This window comes from Sinocyclocheilus grahami, unplaced genomic scaffold (assembly GCF_001515645.1).
Source record: "Sinocyclocheilus grahami isolate Dianchi unplaced genomic scaffold, SAMN03320097.WGS_v1.1 scaffold961.1, whole genome shotgun sequence".
Classification (NCBI taxonomy): Eukaryota; Metazoa; Chordata; class Actinopteri; order Cypriniformes; family Cyprinidae; genus Sinocyclocheilus; species Sinocyclocheilus grahami.
The window spans coordinates 147,846-167,423 of record NW_015506140.1 but is presented as its reverse complement, the minus strand read 5'-3'; the positions used below and the strand labels follow the sequence as shown (position 1 = coordinate 167,423).

The 19,578-nt window shown below is 39.0% G+C and overlaps 2 protein-coding genes across 4 annotated transcripts; both read left to right on the top strand.

The window, feature by feature from the left end:
• Positions 1-225: 225 nt before the first annotated feature.
• Positions 226-5,010, top strand: LOC107564775 (transmembrane protein 256-like). The gene is made up of 4 exons (XM_016249929.1): positions 226-421; positions 620-657; positions 1,322-1,402; positions 4,362-5,010. The coding sequence occupies exons 1-4, from the start codon at positions 340-342 to the stop codon at positions 4,503-4,505; spliced, it is 345 nt and encodes a 114-aa protein (XP_016105415.1). The 5' UTR covers positions 226-339; the 3' UTR covers positions 4,506-5,010.
• Positions 5,011-8,853: 3,843 nt separating this feature from the next.
• Positions 8,854-19,178, top strand: LOC107564774 (protein MB21D2-like). Of its 3 annotated transcripts, none has more exons than XM_016249925.1 (3): positions 8,854-9,057; positions 9,659-9,870; positions 15,709-19,178. In XM_016249925.1, the coding sequence occupies exons 2-3, from the start codon at positions 9,669-9,671 to the stop codon at positions 17,070-17,072; spliced, it is 1,566 nt and encodes a 521-aa protein (XP_016105411.1). In that variant the 5' UTR covers positions 8,854-9,057; positions 9,659-9,668; the 3' UTR covers positions 17,073-19,178. The 3 variants fall into 3 exon arrangements, with proteins under 3 accessions (XP_016105411.1, XP_016105414.1, XP_016105412.1); XM_016249928.1 differs by lacking the exon at positions 8,854-9,057 and adding an exon at positions 9,183-9,268; XM_016249926.1 differs by lacking the exon at positions 8,854-9,057 and adding an exon at positions 9,280-9,427.
• The last annotated feature ends 400 nt before the right edge of the window (positions 19,179-19,578 follow it).

The window sequence follows — 19,578 nt, the reverse complement described above, 5'->3', positions numbered from 1 at the left end:
TATATATATAATTAAGGCCTAAGTGTTTCTGTGACCTTGAATGAAAATGTACACCTTTCTGCAAAGTGTTCTATTTTAAACAAATAACTATTTATTATTCTATTTTAATTGTTGTACTTACTATATTGCATAATTTGTTGGATCTTAACTAGTTGTTCATTGTCACCTCACTGAAGAGCTTTGTCGCAACGCTCACGTAAGGTGAAACCGTGCCTTTGGACGCCATCTTGGCTCAGCGCTCGTAGTTGCAAGTAGATAGTATCAATCTTCCTGTTAGATCCGTAATGACATCAGTTTCCTGCATGTGCTTACAGTTGTTCCCTGGTTATTTCCGGAGTCATGAACGCTGCTTCACTGGTCCAGAGGTTAGCAGGGATTTCTGGAGCACTTGCTGTCGCAGCAGGTGCATATGGTGCTCACGGTAGGTCTCCTTTCTGATCGATTGTGTTTTATTTGGCTGATGGGTCTCGTCAGGCGATTGCTGCGTTAAGACTACTGTAAATATTACACTACTGGGCACTGGACAGGTCGAACGTGACCGAGCGCACGCCAGTGAGCATTTTCTGAAAGTTTTATAAAGCTTTTCTGCAACGTTTTCGTGTCTTTCTCTCCTGGGCAGGATTCAGACGCAGCGAAGCGAGTGATTACCAGAGAGAGGTGAGTATATTTGGCTATTTATGTTCTGTTGCTGTGTCACTCTGATCATCTTGACGAAATTATTATCTAAAAACTGGTTTGTTTTGTACACAGAGAGGACCTTTGTATGGAAGTCAGTTTCCAACAAATTAGAGTAGAAAAAAATGCTTTGATACATCATAATAATGACATGAAAAGTCAAAACTCTGAAAGAATGTTTGTCATAATTATGACAGACATTTTTACTGTCACAATTATTAGTCAGAATGTCGCACCCTTATCTTAGTTATCATAATTGTGACTTTTTATGTCATGATTATAACTTTTTTATCTAATAGTTATGATGACTTATCTCATAATGCCAACTTTTTACTTAATTATATATATATATATACAGTGGGTACGGAAAGTATTCAGACCCCCTTAAATTTTTATATATATATATATATATATAATTATTATTTTTTTTGTGTGTGGTGGAAATTGGCTTCCATAGTATGGGGTTGGGAGTAATAGACAAAGTTTTTCACTATGTAACTTACATTATTGACATTTAAAACAGAGGAAACCTTCTGAATGTCATGCATTATTTATATTTTGTATTATTATTTAGGACAAGGTGCAACACTTTTAGCCCAAAATTTTAGCCCATGTTGTATTTTTTCTGTTCTTTTTGTCTCTTCAGTTGTATGATACAGCAAACAGGTATCACATCTACCACAGTCTGGCATTGTTAGGAGCCGCTCGCTGTAGAAAACCTGCTCTGGTAAATGCCTTTTATCATCATTCTTACATTGACATAAACATTTTCAGCTGAAATCGGAGTTATGATAACTACAATGATTAATGATATTGTTCAAATTTAGGCTGATTTCAGGTAAATCCAGTCACCTAGCCTAAATGTCTCAAAGTGTCCCAAATTTATCTGAATTAATTTTTTTACATTATAACTAGGGCTGCACGATTAATCGAATGTGATTGTCATGCGCATTTTGATAGTAATGCCGGTTCTGTAATCAGCAGGAAATCATCATCACGTGCTTTCAGATGGAGCAGAATTTACTACACATAGCCGAAGTTCACTGACAAGTTACACAAAAAAATGTTATTGCGCAATTATGAAATCGAAGAAATCGTTTGCGATAATGACAGCTGTTTGCACAGCTTCTCAGTGAACTACGGCTCTGTGAAGTAAATGCTGCTCCATCTGAAAGCATGTGGAAATACCACATTTAATAAAATTTTTACTCCAAACTCATAACGTCAGTCGAGTGTTTGAAATAAATCCTTCTGTGAGATGATGTGGCTTCTTACACAGAATAAGGCACGCAACATATTTCATAGTATTTAAGCAGTGATAAAGGCATTGCATTATAAATATACTGTATTTTAATGAAAATCATAATAATAAGAACTCTGATAAACCGTATATTGCCGTAGTCGTGTGTTTATTAGTCACGTTGAATCAATGAAAGCAGTTGAATCTTCTGTTGTTTATTCAGCTGCAGCGATAGGTATTTCCTGGGTTTCTTCTGCCAGGCGTATTTGGAGTTTCAGCGCGAGAGCACCCTCTGGCCTTTGGATGGAGATTTACTGCTGATCACAGAACCGTGCTTCACTGAAAGATATGCATGACAATCTCAGCTTCTGTCGAATCGCGATCTCAATTCCATTTCGATTTATCGTGCAGCCCTAATTATAACCCTGTGATATTTTATTGTGATTGGTCAGTGGCAGTATTCTGTGATGTAATATTGTCTAATTATTCTAAATTGTATAAATTAGCAGTTGTCCCAGGCAACCGATTTCCTAATAGCAGTGTTTTATGTCTCTCTGTTTTCTATCCCTCTGTGGTCTCTTGTTTCTCGCATTATTAAATAGTAGATCATTCAAATCAATATATCATGTCGATTTAATCATTTATTTGCTAAGTAGCCTTGTAAAAAGCAGGATAATGCACTTTCAGCCTCTCATCATAAAATAAATCCTTTTAGGTATGTGGGTGATACAAGCCCCCTGCACTTTGTGCATTGTTAAACTATAATCTGTCTGTGATAATGAATTATAATGTCATTGTGATAATGTCACTGCAAACCCATATGCTGTTACATTTTCTGTGAAACAAAAAACATGAATAATTTCATTACAATTCTTGGATTCTTTAAAATGGCCTTCAGAAGCGAAACATGCTTTCACCAATTATAATGGTTTAGTTACAGTATCTGGACCATGGCTGCATTTGAAATCGCATATTCTCTGAGTAGGTACTTCTTTTAAGTAAGTAATTACTCCGACTGCTAAAAAAAAAAGTTCTATAGGGTAGGGCTGCGCAATATATCGAAATATCACAAATGTACATATCGCAATATGCATATCGCTACAGCTTGCAATATTTGGGGCCATGAACAAAAGACAAAGAGAAAATCACTCACTGCTCTTACCTAAATAACTTTTGTAGCTTAAATAAGAATCAGTGCATATTGAATTCAAAGACTACGCAGTGTTTTATTTTTCCTTTTTATTATTCAGTTCCTAAACTCGTGTTAAAATGATTACACTAATGTTAAAATGACATTTTTATGTAATGCTCGAGTAAAACACTACTGTTCCCTTTCAGAAGTTGTTGTAGGGGTGCTTTCTTATTAGAATCAGAATCAAAATGAGCTTTATTCACCACTTAAGTGTGCGCAAACACAAGGAATTTGTTGTGGTTTTACAGGAACTCTTGATACATACATACATACAAATAACCATATATATATGACACAAGATAGTTATAGAAGTTCACAGAACTGACTCAGCAACAGCCGAGTAAAACGGTTTCATCTGAGCATGTGGCACTTTCACGCATTATCGTATCGCATATCGCATTTTTCTTCAATATCGCACAGCCCTACTATATGGTATGAATGTGTGTAGTGTGAATGTAATCCGAACATACTATTTTACTATATATTTATATATTAAGCAATAAATTATATATTATAATATATAATATTGTATCACCCGCCAGCATCAGTTGAGTCACTTTACTGCCATTCACAAATCCTTTCCCATGGCCTCGTGGCGGGATAGTAAAGTGTCCATCGGAGGTGTACTTCAGAATCTCACCAGAACAAGTTATTTTTTTCAGGGTAATTTTTGAGGGTATTTTTCTTTTTTTGAGGGTATTTTTTGCCTACTGTTTTGTGAATACTGTGAATTTGGACATACAACTCTTAGTCTTAAACTGTTAGTCGCCTACTATATAGTGAATATGTGATTTCAGATGCAGCCCATGTTAATCTGCCACTCTTTTGGGTTGAATGTCAGTAACGTCATCAAATGTCACTGATTTGTGACAGTGTCTAATGACTGAACATCACTGATATCAAACCTGACACCTGGAACCTTATTTAATTTATTTCCATGTCTGCATGTATTATCAATCTATCCTGTTTTATCAATTTCCATGTCTAAATTCACACAACAAACCCATACTTCTTTTAATCATTGTCAGGTTGAATAACATACCAAGTGAATGAATAGAGTAGTAGAAGAATAATACTCATTGTGCTCTATTTTACTTGATGACCTCCATAGAACAGAATGTCTGTTGGTTTGGAATTAACTGAATGAAGCACCAAAGCTTAAGTAGAGTTTATAATGAGAACTGAATGACTTCGATAAGGAACAAATCAGTTGCAATCACATAAATTAATGCACTACTTCTTTTTTTCGTTAAGGCAGGTGCAGTCCTCCTTGCTGGCATGGGCTGCTTTTGCGGTCCCCTCTACCACCAGGCCTTAACCAGTGACCCCAGCTTCAGCAAGCTGGCGCCAATTGGAGGCTCATTGCTCATCGTTGGCTGGGCTGCGATGGCTCTTTGAACTTTGACCCCATTTGGCAGACATTGACCCTGTGATTTTAACGTTGTCAGAGATTGTTCCGTTTTGTCATTTAAACAAGAAAAGAAGAGCCACAGGGGGGATGAAGAAGAGAGGGGTGGAGAATTTCACATTTTATCTAACCCCATTTTCAGTCATGTCTGGAAAGTGATAAGGCTTTGGGATCAAACATAATTCTTTTTTTCCACACTGTCACAGGCATCTTTATTTTGTCAGCATAGGAAAAAAAACTTTTGAGAAGCTTTCCTTTATGGCTTATTGCCGAGAGTGAATGAGTCACACTCTGGGTTTGTTCATGTCTTGAAAATGTATGTACGTACTTTTCCTTTGTTTGAAAAAATAAAGCTGTCTGCAAGGTTGATTGCCAGTTTGACCTTTTGATGTTGGAGGAAATATCTCTCTGAACGACTCTCCCAGGTCAACGATCTAAATAGCCTTCAGGCTTTTATCCTGTAAGTATGACAGTACAAAGCATTCCATTATCGCCAAACTCACTTTTAGCACTTCTAGTGTCCAAACTTATCTTTATTCAAATGAAAAGTGAAATCCAATGAGGTTCTAATTCCAGGGCCTGTGTCTGTCGGCACATAGCTGGATTGGGAACCTTTGGAAATTGCTTTATAAATCCTCAGGTCAATTTGCAAGGGCAGCTTCATAAGCCAACTCTATTGAGGTGAGAGGCTTCTATTGACGCTGCACGTCCCAAAAAGGTGATCACACCACTCGTAAAACTCTCATTAACTTGGGCTATTAGCAGAGCCGTGCAAATCAGGGCAAGGCAATCAAACCACTTCAGTCCCCTCCTCACCATGCTGATGAAAGAATATTTCTCAGTGCTTGTAGAAAGAAAGACATTCATATTGGAAGGACTGATCAATATAAAGGCATTTTCAGTTATGGATGTATGATTAGGTATGATTTTGGTGTCTATGGCACCAAACTGAAGCCTGTTTTGAAAAGTTTCTTCCTTGTTTCCTCTTCCTCCTCCCTGACATTTCAATAGCGCTGGGAATTCCACCAGTCACTCATTACTGAAGTCAGATCAGGGTCTCCTCGTTAAATCCATAAAGGCGTATCGTGCCCTGCTTCATGAGGCCGTGTTAAGTGTCTCCTCCCTGGCTCTGTCTGGATAGATGCAGCCAGTAAAAATCGATGTTTAAAGCAACCAATACATTGCAGTGGCCCAGTGGTCATTCGGTCATTAAATTCTCATCGCGCTTGAATGATCTTTCTGTGTTTGAACCAGCATCTAAGGGGCAATGCTGTGGGCAAGCAACTTTTAACTTGGTTTTGCTTCAATTGGGTAAGAAGCGGTCAGTGACAGTATTGTTAATTGCGACTCATGGGAGCTTAAGTCTCTCTTTGTCGGCATTCACGTGGCTTAACTTCTTCCCCTGAACACCAACTGACATTTTGCATTTACCCTCAGTGCAAGTTAATTTCCCAGTCTGATTTAGTGCGACCCCGGTTGTCGAAAGCGGCGTTGTCTGAAGGTGTGGGAGGTTAGGACTTTGAATGAAATGCCCACACACACTGATATTACTCAAACCCTCTTTCCCGCTCCCTTTTTTTGAGGTGCAATCATAGCAACACATCCCACAGAAGATTACTAAAACAATTTCATCATGTCAGTCTCTTTTCAACCCCTGCACCAAAATGTGCTGCTACAAAAGCTGTCACTAAACATTCTTCAATGTTAAAATCTCATTTGAACTGCTGTCCAGCCTTTTTTGGGCCATAAACATGGCCACTGCAGTTTTGTGTGAGAGGCAAGTGGACTCTGTTAGTACAAAAGCTTGATTAAAGAATTGAATACAGAAGAGCTTTGTATTATAAATGAAGATATAATTATATGTGCATTAGATTACAGGGTTCAGTCGTTAATTAGAAGGTGTAGAGAGAATGATACTGCGGAAGTGAAGAATTAAAAGCACTTCGCCGTCTTTGGCCTCCTCCGTTTCTTCTACGGCGCTGTAAGCCTCTCAGATGCTACTTCAAAGGGGAGGTATTTCAAGGTGACACCACAGCACAGGGGGTCGGAATGGGACGGGGAGAGCTGGCAAGGGTTTTGAAAATCTTTTGATCACTTTTCACCTCCTGGAAAAAAGTATTCGAGCCGAGGAGAGGAGGAGTTTAAAAGCTGTCGGGAGTATTTGACTGGAGTCCATGATGTATGTCTTTTAAAAGCTTGTGTCCTCAAATGGCGCTTTTCCACTGCGTGGTACGACACGGCTCGGTATGGCTCAGTACGGTACGGCACGGCTCGGTTTGCGTTTCCACTGCAGTTTAGTATCGCTTTAGAGTGGGCAGGATTATTCACATGTCTATAGTTGCGCCGCCTCTATTGCCGCGACTCCTAAAAAACGTTTTCATTCCGCGTCGCCCCATCAAGCTCTCGCTGAATCCGCTCTTCTGCTATCAACGAGAGGAACATCTGTACTTCCTCAACAGGGGGAACAGCCGCTTTTTGGTTGTTAAAAAAGGTGTGCTCGTTCAAAACAGTTGCGTTCGATCCTTCACTGGCTGTGCTGATTTAAATCTAGCGGTTCTTTTTTGTTTGTGTCGCAAGTTCAGTGACGCAGGTAGTGACGATTCTCTCCGGCCAATCCGTGATCAGCAGAGTTTACACGTCACGTTTTGGTACGGTACGCTTGGAACTCCAACCGAGGTGGTACTAAAAAAAGTACCAGGTACTGTACCCAGTGGAAAACCCCCCAAAAGTGAACCGTGCCGTGCCGTACCATGCAGTAGAAAAGCGCCAAAAGAGTTGCGGTTCTCAGACCTCTTCATGTTGCATACCAGATCACCAAAACAAAAAATGCGGACCACCTTAAAACTCCAAATTTGGGGAAAACATTCAGCTACCTCAAAACAATCACATACATTTTTTAAGTGCACAAGTTATACTTAGTTTACTCATTAATCAAATAATTGCAATTAATCTCATATTGTCTTTATACTTGAATTGTGTTGAAAGCCTTTACCTTTTAACAGAAGTAAAAACAAATCCGCATTCAGTTTTATGAAAAATAATGTTATGAAAATGTTGTATCTTTCCCGGGAGTTCCTCCTCACGATAACCTTTATCTTGCTCTCTGAAGATTCCAAGGCTGTATGAAAGCTGCTTTTGAACAATATTTGTTATGAAAATCTTCAATTATGAAACTTCAAATTTATTAAAAAAATTTTTTTTTTATAAGTCGTCTCATATTGTCGCCAAGGCTGCATTGATTAAAAATACTATAACATGCAGTAATATTTTTTTTTTAACAATTTAAAACAGCTGTTTTCTATCTCAATGTATTTTTAAATAAAATTCTGTGACGGCAACATTGAAGTTTCAGTCCTCAGTGTCACGTGGTTCTTCAGAAATCATTCTAATGCTGGTTTGGTGTGCAAAAACATTTTTGTTATCAATGTTAAAAACAATTGAGCTGCTTCTTTTTTGTGGAAACTGATTCATTTTGTTCTTTGATTAATAGAAAGTTCAGAAGAACAGAATTCATTTGAAATCTTTTGTAACAAATGTTTGTTACAAATATTACAAAATATATATTTTTGAAAAATACATTTATACCATTTTTTACATTTGTAACAAACATTTGTTACAAAAGATTTCAAATAATATACTGTGTATATACAGGTGCATCTCAATAAATTAGAATGTCGTGGAAAAGTTCATTTATTTCAGTAATTCAACTCAAATTGTGAAACTCGTGTATTGAATAAATTCAGTGCACACAGACTGAAGGAGTTTAAGTCTTCTTTTAATTGTGATGATTTTGGCTCACATTTAACAAAAACCCACCAATTCACTATCTCAACCAATTAGAATATGGTGACATGCCACTCAGCTAATCAACTCAAAACACCTGCAAAGGTTTCCTGAGCCTTCAAAATGGTCTCTCAGTTTGGTTCACTAGGCTACACAATCATGGGGAAGATTGCTGATCTGACAGTTGTCCAGAAGAAAATCACTGACACCTTTCACAAGGAGGGTAAGCCACAAACATTCATATGAACTTTTCCACAACATTCAAATTTATTGAGATGCACCTGTAGATAGCATATGTGTATATATATAATGTGTGTGTATATATAGCTGCCTTTCAGGAATGGGTGTCCACTTTTTACCAATGATCATTTCTGTCCTTGTTTAAAAATTAAACTAAATTATTATAATAAAATATAGAGATATGTTTATAATAGAATAAAATAGCAGAACTTAAATATTTAACAGCGTTAAAACAACGTCGATTGTTTATTGTGAGACATAAATCGGTGCACATAAATATTATGTATAATTGCACCTAAAGCTGATGGCCTGGATAGATTTGTGTCCCGGTAGAAGTACTACTAATCCCAGGATTCTCGGTGGAGCTCCGTGATTTCCGGTGAAAGTGTTGCCAGTGGGAAGCTGCGCGCAGGGGGGACCTGTTGGAGATGACGCGAGCTGAAATCTTGTTTCAGAAAAGAAATCACAACAAACAACCCGGGGTCTAAGGCAGAGTGCGCCGAGCCAGCGGAAAACCGGGTGTGTGTGTCCACTATAAACAATGAATATAATCGCTGAATCTGGTGAAGTTTAGCTGGTTAGCACGTTAGCTCGCTCCACACCTGCTAGTCGGCTCATTTGGACTGCTTGATCTTCACGCATCTCATGATCGTTTGTCACATAAAAATAATCTGTTCCCTCTCATATAATACGTCATGTGGAATTCTTGTTTAGATGACATATTTCAGAGGTGTTGCTACGTTTATAATAATGACCTGTCAAGTAGTTCAGTAGTAATGTCTCGCTAGAGAGACATTAGCTGGCTAATTAACTTAGCTGATTAATCTGCCCACTGACCTACATTCCGCTTCAGCCGCTATGAATAACTAACCTGCGTTTAACTATTTAGGTGGTATTAAAAATTAATCTGAGTTTGAGATGGGTAATTAGTGGTAAAGTTACTGAGTAAATACGGGTTTTCTGCATCAGCGGTTTAGTGTGTTTATTACTTGATGGCGTAAAACGTTTAAAATTAAAACTAAATTAAAATTCATACATTTATTGCGAGTCGTTGATACTCATATTGATTCGTGTGATGATTTTGTGACAGTATTGGGAATATTGTTATGGTTTCTCTCAGGTAATGCTCAATGGAGACGCTCATGAGTGCCGTGGCCCCGCGTCCGCCGGCGACGGTGAAGCGGCTGTCCGAGGTGGACTTCCGGTCGGGCACGACGCTGGAGCAGCTGTCGGCTCAGGTGCAGGAGCTCGTGCAGCTGGAACAGGAGGAGTTCGGAGACCAGACCGCGCTCGAGGTGCACACGGCCAAAGACTTCATCTTTAATATGCTGGGTGAGAATATCACCGTGTACATGCATATATAAATAATATTAATACTGTCCTCCAAACATCTTTATATTACTGCTGTAGTTGTTTGAGTCAGAACAATAAAATCTCTCTCACTCACACACGCACACACGCACACACACACACACACACACACACACACACACACACACACACATATGTCTGGTCAGCTATCCTTGTGGGGACTCTCCATAGGCGTAATGGTTTTTCTACTGTACAGACCCTATATTCTATTGCCCTACACCAACCCTACCCCTAAACCTACACCTCACAGGAAACTTTCTGCATTTTTAGATTTTCAAAAAACTTCACTCTGTATGATTTATAAGCTTTTGTACCCGTGGGGACCACAATTTAGGTCCCCACCGTGACACGAGTCCCCATGAGTCTGTGAGTAGTCAGGTTTAAGTCCCCACCAGGATATATAAACCAGTACACACATACACATACACGTGTGTGTGTCTAAGTAACGGTTTATCTGTATATAATATTAATAACATTTAAAAAAAATACTAATAATATATACAACATGCAAATATCTTCAATATTCTTATTCACATTCAGGAAAAGGATGCTAAGAATGAAGAAAACTCTTCATGGCAATTGTGAATTTTCTAAAACAGATGTGAAAGACCAAGTATCCCATTTCTGGCCAGAAATTTCAGTTTTTAAGGAAGATTTTATTGTACTGATAAGCTTTATTTATCCAGGCCTCTGATTCCGAGCTTGGGCCAAGTGAAGCTGTTTGTCCAGCAGATGTCTCTAGTTGCCCTTGTTTTTTCCCCCCCTCAGTATATCACACCAGATCTCCCCCAACACCCATTTCTTGCCCTCCCCTGCCACAGTGTAAACACAATAAATGTCATCCTTTTTGTATGACATAAGTGAGGGAGAGACAGATTTGCAGAACTGTATTGTTCTTTAAAAACACCACTGAAGCTGCTTCACATAATCCTGTCAAATGCTGGATTATGTGACAGTTTCTCTTTTTCTCTCATTCAGTTTTTCCTCCCTCACCTGCTGTTTTTTTTAGCCATAGCCTCCTCTCTTCTCCACTCTTCTGTTTTTGTTTCACATGTTGCATTGTTACCTGTGAATGATACAGTACTTGGATTTACTTTTGGAACTTTGTTTACTGACAAGGTTGAATTATAATTTTTTCCTGCTAGTGTAACTCTTGTGTTTCTTTTTGTCTGCCTCCTGTTGCTTTCATTTCCCTTTTTCTCTCGTCTTTAACCCCTTGATGTTCAGCCAAAAGCCTACTTATTATTCTTGCTTGCTGTTTCCATCTCTTGCTCCCTAAACATATGCAGACATTTTCAAAGCAACATCCATCACACACCTACTGAGAGTTATGGGTAGAAAGCTTTTTATTTTTATGCTAGGTAGGTTGCTCCTTAGCATTCATTTAGAAAATTCTGCCTCGTTATGTATGAATGAAAAACTGATGCTCTAGTTTTGGTGACCCTTACCTGTCCATCAGGGTTTAGATTTTAATTCACTTCAGAATACCTGAATAGATCCATGTAAAGCATGTGCCTTGATTTAAATTGGCATTGTTGTCTGCTTCCTTTAGCAATCATCATGATTTCTATTTTCACGCTTCCATGACCTGCATACATTAACATACCGTCTGCATGCCAGCCTCTAGACTCACTACAATCCTGCAAACGTGTTTCTCCCAGAGGAGCTAATTAAATCGGAACAGTGTTAAAAATGTAAATGGCAAAAGAGATCATTGATATTGTAGAAAAAAAAACATTTTCATTGTAGCTCCTCTGTGCCCAGTCTTTCTAAAATATGTTGATTTCTACAAAGCCCCTCCTTATGAAAAGCGCAGTGTGCTCTGATTGGCCAGCTGACCCAGTGCGTTGTGATTGGCCGAACATCAGATCTCAAGATTGTGTCGGAAATGTAATTCCCCTTACCATAATTCAGCTTCCAAAGCAATTGTAAAGACCAATATCCAAATATTATAAATAATATTAATAATGTTGTCGGTTTTACCATATCAGTTTAAGCCTGAGTCAGATAAATCTGAATATGCAGATGACCAAGCCGATTGATCGGAACCAACTTTGCAAAAGCGTGACTTGATCAGAACTTTTGGCAGGTCTGGATCAGCCTTCATTTTTAGATCCTTTTGTGGGAGACTTTGAGCTTTGTAACATTGCAGATCTTATACATGCCCAAACAGCTACATACCACACTAAAGAAAATGGAAAACATGGAAAACGCATCATATGGCCCATTTAAATTAAGGAATTAAAAAAGTCAGTCTTAAAGGGATAGCTCTTCATTTACTCACCCTCATGTCATTCCAAACATGTCACTTTTTTCCAGTTGGCCATAGAGTACAATGAAAGTCAATGGGATCCAAGGTTGTTCATCCATCATACAGTATACACACATTAATGATAATGTATATGTGCTTGGACAGACAGATTACATTGCATCATTATAACTGTGCATCTTGTGTTATTTAAGTCCATAATGTTACTGTTATTTAACTTAAACATCACAAATGTCAAATGAATGAGTTCAAACTCTTAGGCCTAACTCATGCTTTGACAGCAGTGCATGCTGGGCTCTGATATGTGACTATTACACATGTATGCTAACCAGCTTCCCTTTGGCATCTGTCATGGAGAGTGATGCTTCGTGTATTGAAGGCATTTTTTTTTTGGTTTTGTTTTCAAGTGGTCAATGTTGAACGTATGAGGGAGTGATGAGTGAAATGCACCTGGTGCTGTTGGCTTCTGCTTTATGGACTAATGAACGTAACAAATTAATTTGAATGAATAAACTAGTAATTAAAGTCGTTGCTGCTTGTTTTGGACGGCATGAATTTAACACCCCCAGCAAGAGGACAGTTCTTTTCCTTATTTCTCTAGTGAATGATTGTCTTCAGATTATGGGTCATTAAAGCACTATTAAGTAACACATCCATATGGCAGCTATACTTGCAGTATTCAGTAATTGTCGTCCTCTCAAAGCATCCTTTTCATTACAGTGGTTTGAAATGAAATAAAATGAGTTTGTGGTAAATAATCCTAAATAAATGTGTAGACAAGTTTCTGCCATTCATAAAATATTAAAAGGCAAGATGGTCATTTTAAAAGTATAGAGCTGGGTTACATCTGAAAAGGAGAGCAGTGGCTTGAATTGAAAAGCAGAATTGAGGGAGACTATTAATGTATTTCTACAAAAATGATCTGTAATGTTTGTTCTACAGCCTTATATTCTTACAGATTTAAAAGTATGAAATTTATCTAAATGCCAGGAATTTTCTTTAAATTGAGTCCTGCACATAATCAGTTGTGTGCCAATTGGGCTGCACATTTGAATGTTTCTACCCTTCATTTCACCTCTGGCCATTCAGCAAGACACAAACAGGTCAGGAAGTTCGGCCAGGTGATGCTTTTCCTCGTTAGTAGGGTGAAGATTATTCAACCCTCTACATTGCGAGTAAATCACTCGCATATGCCACTAAATCTTCACTCCGGGCGACTAAATGATGTCTAATATTAGCCAATGGCTAATAAATTCTCAGATTTTACTCGCCAGTGTGTGAGTTGGAGGCTAAGTATAAGTTTAGCACAGATATATTTTAACTCGCCTAACACTCTCTGACTGAGAGCTTCCGAGTTTCACCAAGCGATCTGTGCAATTTTTTAGTTCATCTGAATGGATGCGCAGCGCACCTGTATTTGACGTACCATGAAGGCGCACGACTCGCCGTCGCTTTGTCTCTCACACACGCAGAGAGAGAGAGAATTGACGCGCTACATGTAAACAATATTCTTTGATATATTTTCCTGTCAAAATAATAGCGTTCCTTTGTAATTCTTCAGCTTTTAAGAACTGCCGGGTTCTCCAGTAGTGGGTGGAGCTAATGCACAAATGACAATCTCATTGGCTGGCACTCACCTATTATCGTCCCTGTTTTGATTTCAGCGAATCAGTTCGAGCAAACGCACACAACCTGATTGATATTCATGAATTAATCCTTAGTTCGTTTTATATTGTTCTTATTAGTAGAATTCTATCATTATCTTATCAGTATTTGTTTGTTTTCCCAATTTTTTTTTAAAGAAACACTGTAAAACTAAGTTGTTAAAATTACTAATATGCATTCATACATGGTTATCAAGTTTTAATTCTAATTACTAAAGTTCTATCAGTAAATAATACTTGATTATCATATTATAATGCTTGGCTAATTGATGTTAAGAGTGTACTTTCAGATATTTAAAAAAAACTGTGCCATTTAACAAACATTATATGAGCAATATCACTCAAGTACGAGCTGTCTCTTGCTCAATTAGGTAACAAAAAATGTCAGGAAACGACACCTCTGGCCGTTCCGTTGGGTCGTTTGTCCAGTCACAGATACCGTACGGACAGTCCGACCCAATACGGCTCAGTTTTTATGCGTATGTTGCTTTGTCGAGCGGCAGAAATAATTTTATGTAAGCCATTCTGAGTCAACACCATGCTTTTCCAATGAGGGGGAAAGGACTGTATGTTGCTTTGTCGAGCAGCAGAAATAATTTTATGTAAGCCATTCTGAGTCAACACCATGCTTTTCCAATGAGGGGGAAAGGACTGTTTTCCCCCACGCCGACTCCGCCCACACAGCTATGACGCGTCACCGATCAAGTCTATATCAGCATGGCGGCAATCACAGCCGCTGATATAGAGCCGGTATCGCTCGAGTACGAGAGTGATATTATGTTTATACTACAGTTCGACGGAACGTGTGTAATGAATGAGAAGTAACCATGGGAACGGATAGCGTATCCTGCTAATATGGCGGCGCCTTCCCGAAATGCAATGCGGAGTTAAAAGATCGTGACGTAACTCCTCATTCTCTATAAGAGAGAAACAATGTGCCAAGACGTGCGATCCAAATGAGAGCGAGAGAGACCGCAAAGCTAGACATTTCTTCTTATATTACTACTCTATGATTAGCTCAGTGAATAATAATTTAAAAAAAAACATAGACCCGGCTAGAACAAGCGGAGTGATACAAAATTGTGAAAGGGCGTTCCTGTAGCGATACCAATACAATATCTCATGGTTCTCAACCAATCAGATTTGAGAACCAGAACGAACCGTTTTATATATAAATATATAGTAATCTGGAGAGTAAACAAAAAAATTTACTAGTCAATGGCGATTCAATTGCCAAGGTGTCCGTAGAGGGTTGTTTATTATTAGGGCACTTTCCTTGGGAACAATAATGTAAGGAAATAATTTCTTCATATATTTTGGCAGTTGGTTACAAGAAGAACTTATAAGACGCTATAGGTCACTAACAATTTTTTTTTTCAGAATTTTCCAGCATTAATGGACAGTTCACTCAAAATTAAAATTGTCATCAATTACTCACTCTCAACTTGTTCCAAACCTGTATGAGTTTCTTTCTTCTGTTAAACACAGAAGAAGATATTTTGAAGAAAGTTGGTAACCAAACAATTGTTGGTGGCCATTGACTTCCATAGTATGGAAAAAAATGTCAATGAGTCAATGGCTACCAGTAACTGTTTGTTACCAGCATTCTTCAAGATATCTTCTTTTGTGTTCAACAGAAGGAAGAAACTCTAAAGAGGTTTGGAACAACATGCAAACAACATAATAAATGATGAATTTTTTTTTTTTTTTTTTTTGTTTACTGTCCCTTTAATTTGTTTAGAAGTATGATAATATTGCCCTCTCCTCTTACTCCTTCGCATTCTATGTCTACCTACCCTTTCATTTGTCTTTTTAAAGTCAGGTGATATTACCTCTTTTTGTCATTAATATTCTTCATCTTCACAGGCCTGGTGCAGAAGGTAGACAAGCGACTGCCGGTTGCCAATGAATACCTGCTGCTATCAGGTGGGGCCAGGGAAGGTGTTCTTGACCTTAACCCAGAGGACCTAGGTGACTACGCCAAAGGTGTTGACTTTGATTTGGACTTCACTCTTCTGGTGCCTGCTCTTAAACTGCATGACCGCAATCAGCCCGTGACACTGGACATGCGGCATTCCCCACCGTGCCATTCATGGCTGAGCCTGCGCCTCTGCGACCCTGCAATGCAGACACGTTGGAGTATCTGCTGTCAAGACGAGGAAAATAGAGACAATAAAGATGTGGAAGATGAGGAGGAAGAAAATAATGCAGTACGAGGCTCAATCCAATCCCTGCAGCCTCCTCAATCATTAGATGGATGTTACTTCTCTCCGTTGTTGGTTACTGATTGGTTCTGGAGTGTAGTTGAAACAGTGGTGGAAGAGTTGCGGCGAAATCCTCAAAGAGGAATTCCTGTTCCTGATCGTGTGGAGCGGAATGGTCCACTAACAACGCTGATTCTCAGTGCAGGAACTAGCCGTATCCTTTATGACTTGCTTCCAGTGGTGTCATTTCGCGGCTGGCCGGCTGTTGCACAGAGCTGGCTCACGACCAACCATTTCTGGGATGGCAAAATAACTGAGGAGGAGGCCATCAGTGGGTTCTACTTGCTTCCTTGTTGTTCTCCAGCTGCCAGCCCCTCAACCAGACCTGACCGCGAATGGAGACTTGCCTTCTCCCGCAGTGAGGTTCAGCTAAAGAAATGCGTGCCCTACCCAATGGCACAAGCCTTCCAAGCAGCTAAAGCTGTACTGTCAAGACTATTAACTCGCCCTCGCACTGGCCTTAGCCTCTACCACCTACGTACCTTGATGTTTTGGGCTTGTGATCGCTTGCCTACGACCTACCTTAGCTGTCCAGATCACGAGACTCCTGCACGGATGTTCCTTGGTCTACTTGATGACTTGGCTCACTGCATTCTGGGCAAAAACAGTCCTAATTACTTCCTCCCCCAGTGCAACATGCTGGAGCACCTCACGGACAGCGCTGCCCTGCTAGTGGCACGAAAACTTGCACATTTACGTTCTGATCCCGCAGAGCACTTAAGAGCAGCTTTGGAGCAGGCACAACAGGCATGCCAGCTCAAACGTGAGGCCGCAGTAGCTGCGAGCAATGGCCATGGGATATCATCACCTAGCCATGGATATGGTGCAGGATCACCACAGGATGATCGGCTAGCGCAGCGTCTACAACAGCTGGTGACAGAAAACCCTGGCAAGTCTATTTCAGTCTTCCTCAACCCAGATGACGTTACACGCCCGCATTTCCGCATTGACGACAAGTTCTACTAAGTGGACTGAGCTGGTTTACACGCTGCCCAGGGTGTAAATGACATAAACCCTATACGACAGAACTTATAGAGGACATAGTCATGTCACTGTGCTACTGTATCACACCAAATAGTAAAATTGAGTCTCCACAGAGGGTTTTCTTCCCTCTGTTTGGCTCAACCAGGCTGACTACAATCAAAGCACTTGCTTGACACTCCAATGAGGGATTGTATGAGTTTCACAGGTGTCACAAATGTCAGGGAGAACAAAAGTAAGCGGGCAAGGATAGATTTTAGTTATGCGACTCATATAAAATCTAAATTCAATTGCAACCAAAGGAAATCCCCATTGGCAAGACTGCACATCAAGTAGACTTTATTCAATGATACTATTCTGTAGAGTTCAAAGACTTTTTTTTTTTACTTGCTACTCAATACTACTGAGAAAGGAAACTACTATTTTCTGCTGTATTCCACAATGAATCCCGAGGGCAGTAGAACTGGAAAACCAACTAGGCCAAGGTACATTATGATGAAATCGAATGTAATTTTTTTTGTGTGTGTATGTGTGGAGAAGTTTGCGACTGTTGATCACATAATCTTCTCTTTCTTTAGTCCGTCAGTTACCCTGCTTGCTCCCTTTCTCAGGTACTTTTTTTTCTTTCTTTTAACTGGTGAGTCTTGAGTTATTCTACAGTCAAAAATAACAAAAGCAGAAAGCGAGAAAAGGGCAAGGAATAACTTGCAAATCTAGGCCTTGTCCTTTATGCATCAGAAGCTGTTGTACAGTCCACAGAAACGAGTATTTGAAACCAATGCTGTTCTAAGCTATTTTTGGTGACTTTTTTTTATTTTTTTTTTAGGTTAAGTTAAATGCAGATGGTGCTGTATCAAGTTTCAGAGACTATTTTAGGGTAGTTGGATAATGATAGGTTGAACTGACGACACTGATTGATGCAGATTTAGTATCTTCTTGGTTCCTGATTGGATTCTAAGCTGCACATAAATAAGCAGTATGTGTTAGTGTTATTCTAAGGGCTTTTCTTTGTCAGTCATTGTTGCATATGTCTGGGTAAAGTGGAATATGAAAGATGCTTTGGAATGTGGGATTTTGTGGTGATAGGTTTGCCAGCACTGTTTGAACTGGAATAATAGAAAGACAGATCTAGAGTGGGCAACAGAGGTTTAGAGAAATGATAGAAGGAACATGTAAAGATACAGAGGAATGTATTTCCGTGTCTTTTGTGCTTGTAAAAGGGTCCTACATTATCTCACTCTTGCAGATTTGCATTGGTAGCTGTGGGAGGCAGAGATGGATGGAGAAAGTCAAACACGTCGTCCACTGTATAGATTAGGCCGAACCAATGGGACTCTTGGGACTGTAGACATCTGCTCTCCCTCACTCATTTTTGTTTTCTGTCTGCGTTTTAAATCCTTCCCTCTTCTTTGGCCTCCATCTCTGGCTGTTCTTTATCCATCTCTACCTTTTTGACTATGCTCAAGGATTAAAGTACAATGTTACTTACATGTGTATTCAGCATAAATCGCGTTAGGGCCCTGTGGGAGTTGGCAGACTATTTGTGTGTGCTGACGATATGGCTGCTGCGCATATACAGAGCAATCAGTAACAGTGTTGCCTTTGAATGATGGTGAAAATGGTGAAGAATAGGCTTTTTCTAGTGGTTTTCTGATTCCAATATGTGAGATGTGCTACTGAAAGGAATTTGTGTAGTGTTGCACATGGTACAGGTTGGCTATTATATATAATATCTGCTGTATGCCAAGGAAAAGACACCAAAGAGAGTTTAAATTACCGATTGCTTAGATTAAATGTCATAAAGGAAAACGGATTTATCTCTATTGTATATTGTGAGGGTGTGACACTGTATACCTTAAAAGGCCTGTTTAGTGGGTTTAAAAATTGTAAAATGCTTGAATCAGTATTTGTAATGCTATTTTATATTGTTTTTTTCTGCATGTTATAAACTGTTGTTCAGCACAATGTTGGATATCAAATGAACAGTGGTACTATGCAATATTTCATAATCATCTCTATGAATGTGATATTAGGGCCTGCCATGCCTGTGATAATTACCAAGAGTGTTTTATACAATGATTTCATTGGAAATTTTTATTTTTTTATTTTGGCCTCAAGCAGAAAAGAAAATATGAATGTAAGCAACATATTTTACCTCTTGAATTAATCTGGTCATGAAATCAAATTCCCTGAATGGAAATGGAACAATGCATACTGTATTTACATTGTACCAAATATTTATATATTTCATATAATTTAATTAATGTGCCTCAGAAGGCTTTTTTCCCCTCTTATTTTCTTTTGTGTAATTATGTGTGATAATGCTGGTCATAGCATGAAATAAAACATTACATCTATGAGGATTTGTACTGTTTATACTTGACTTGGTCATCTCAAATCTCAAAGATATGATCTATTCTCTAAAGACAAGATTTCTGTCAGGTTAGATGTGTTTCTCGATAGGAGCTTTTAAGTATGCCAAACTCCAGGT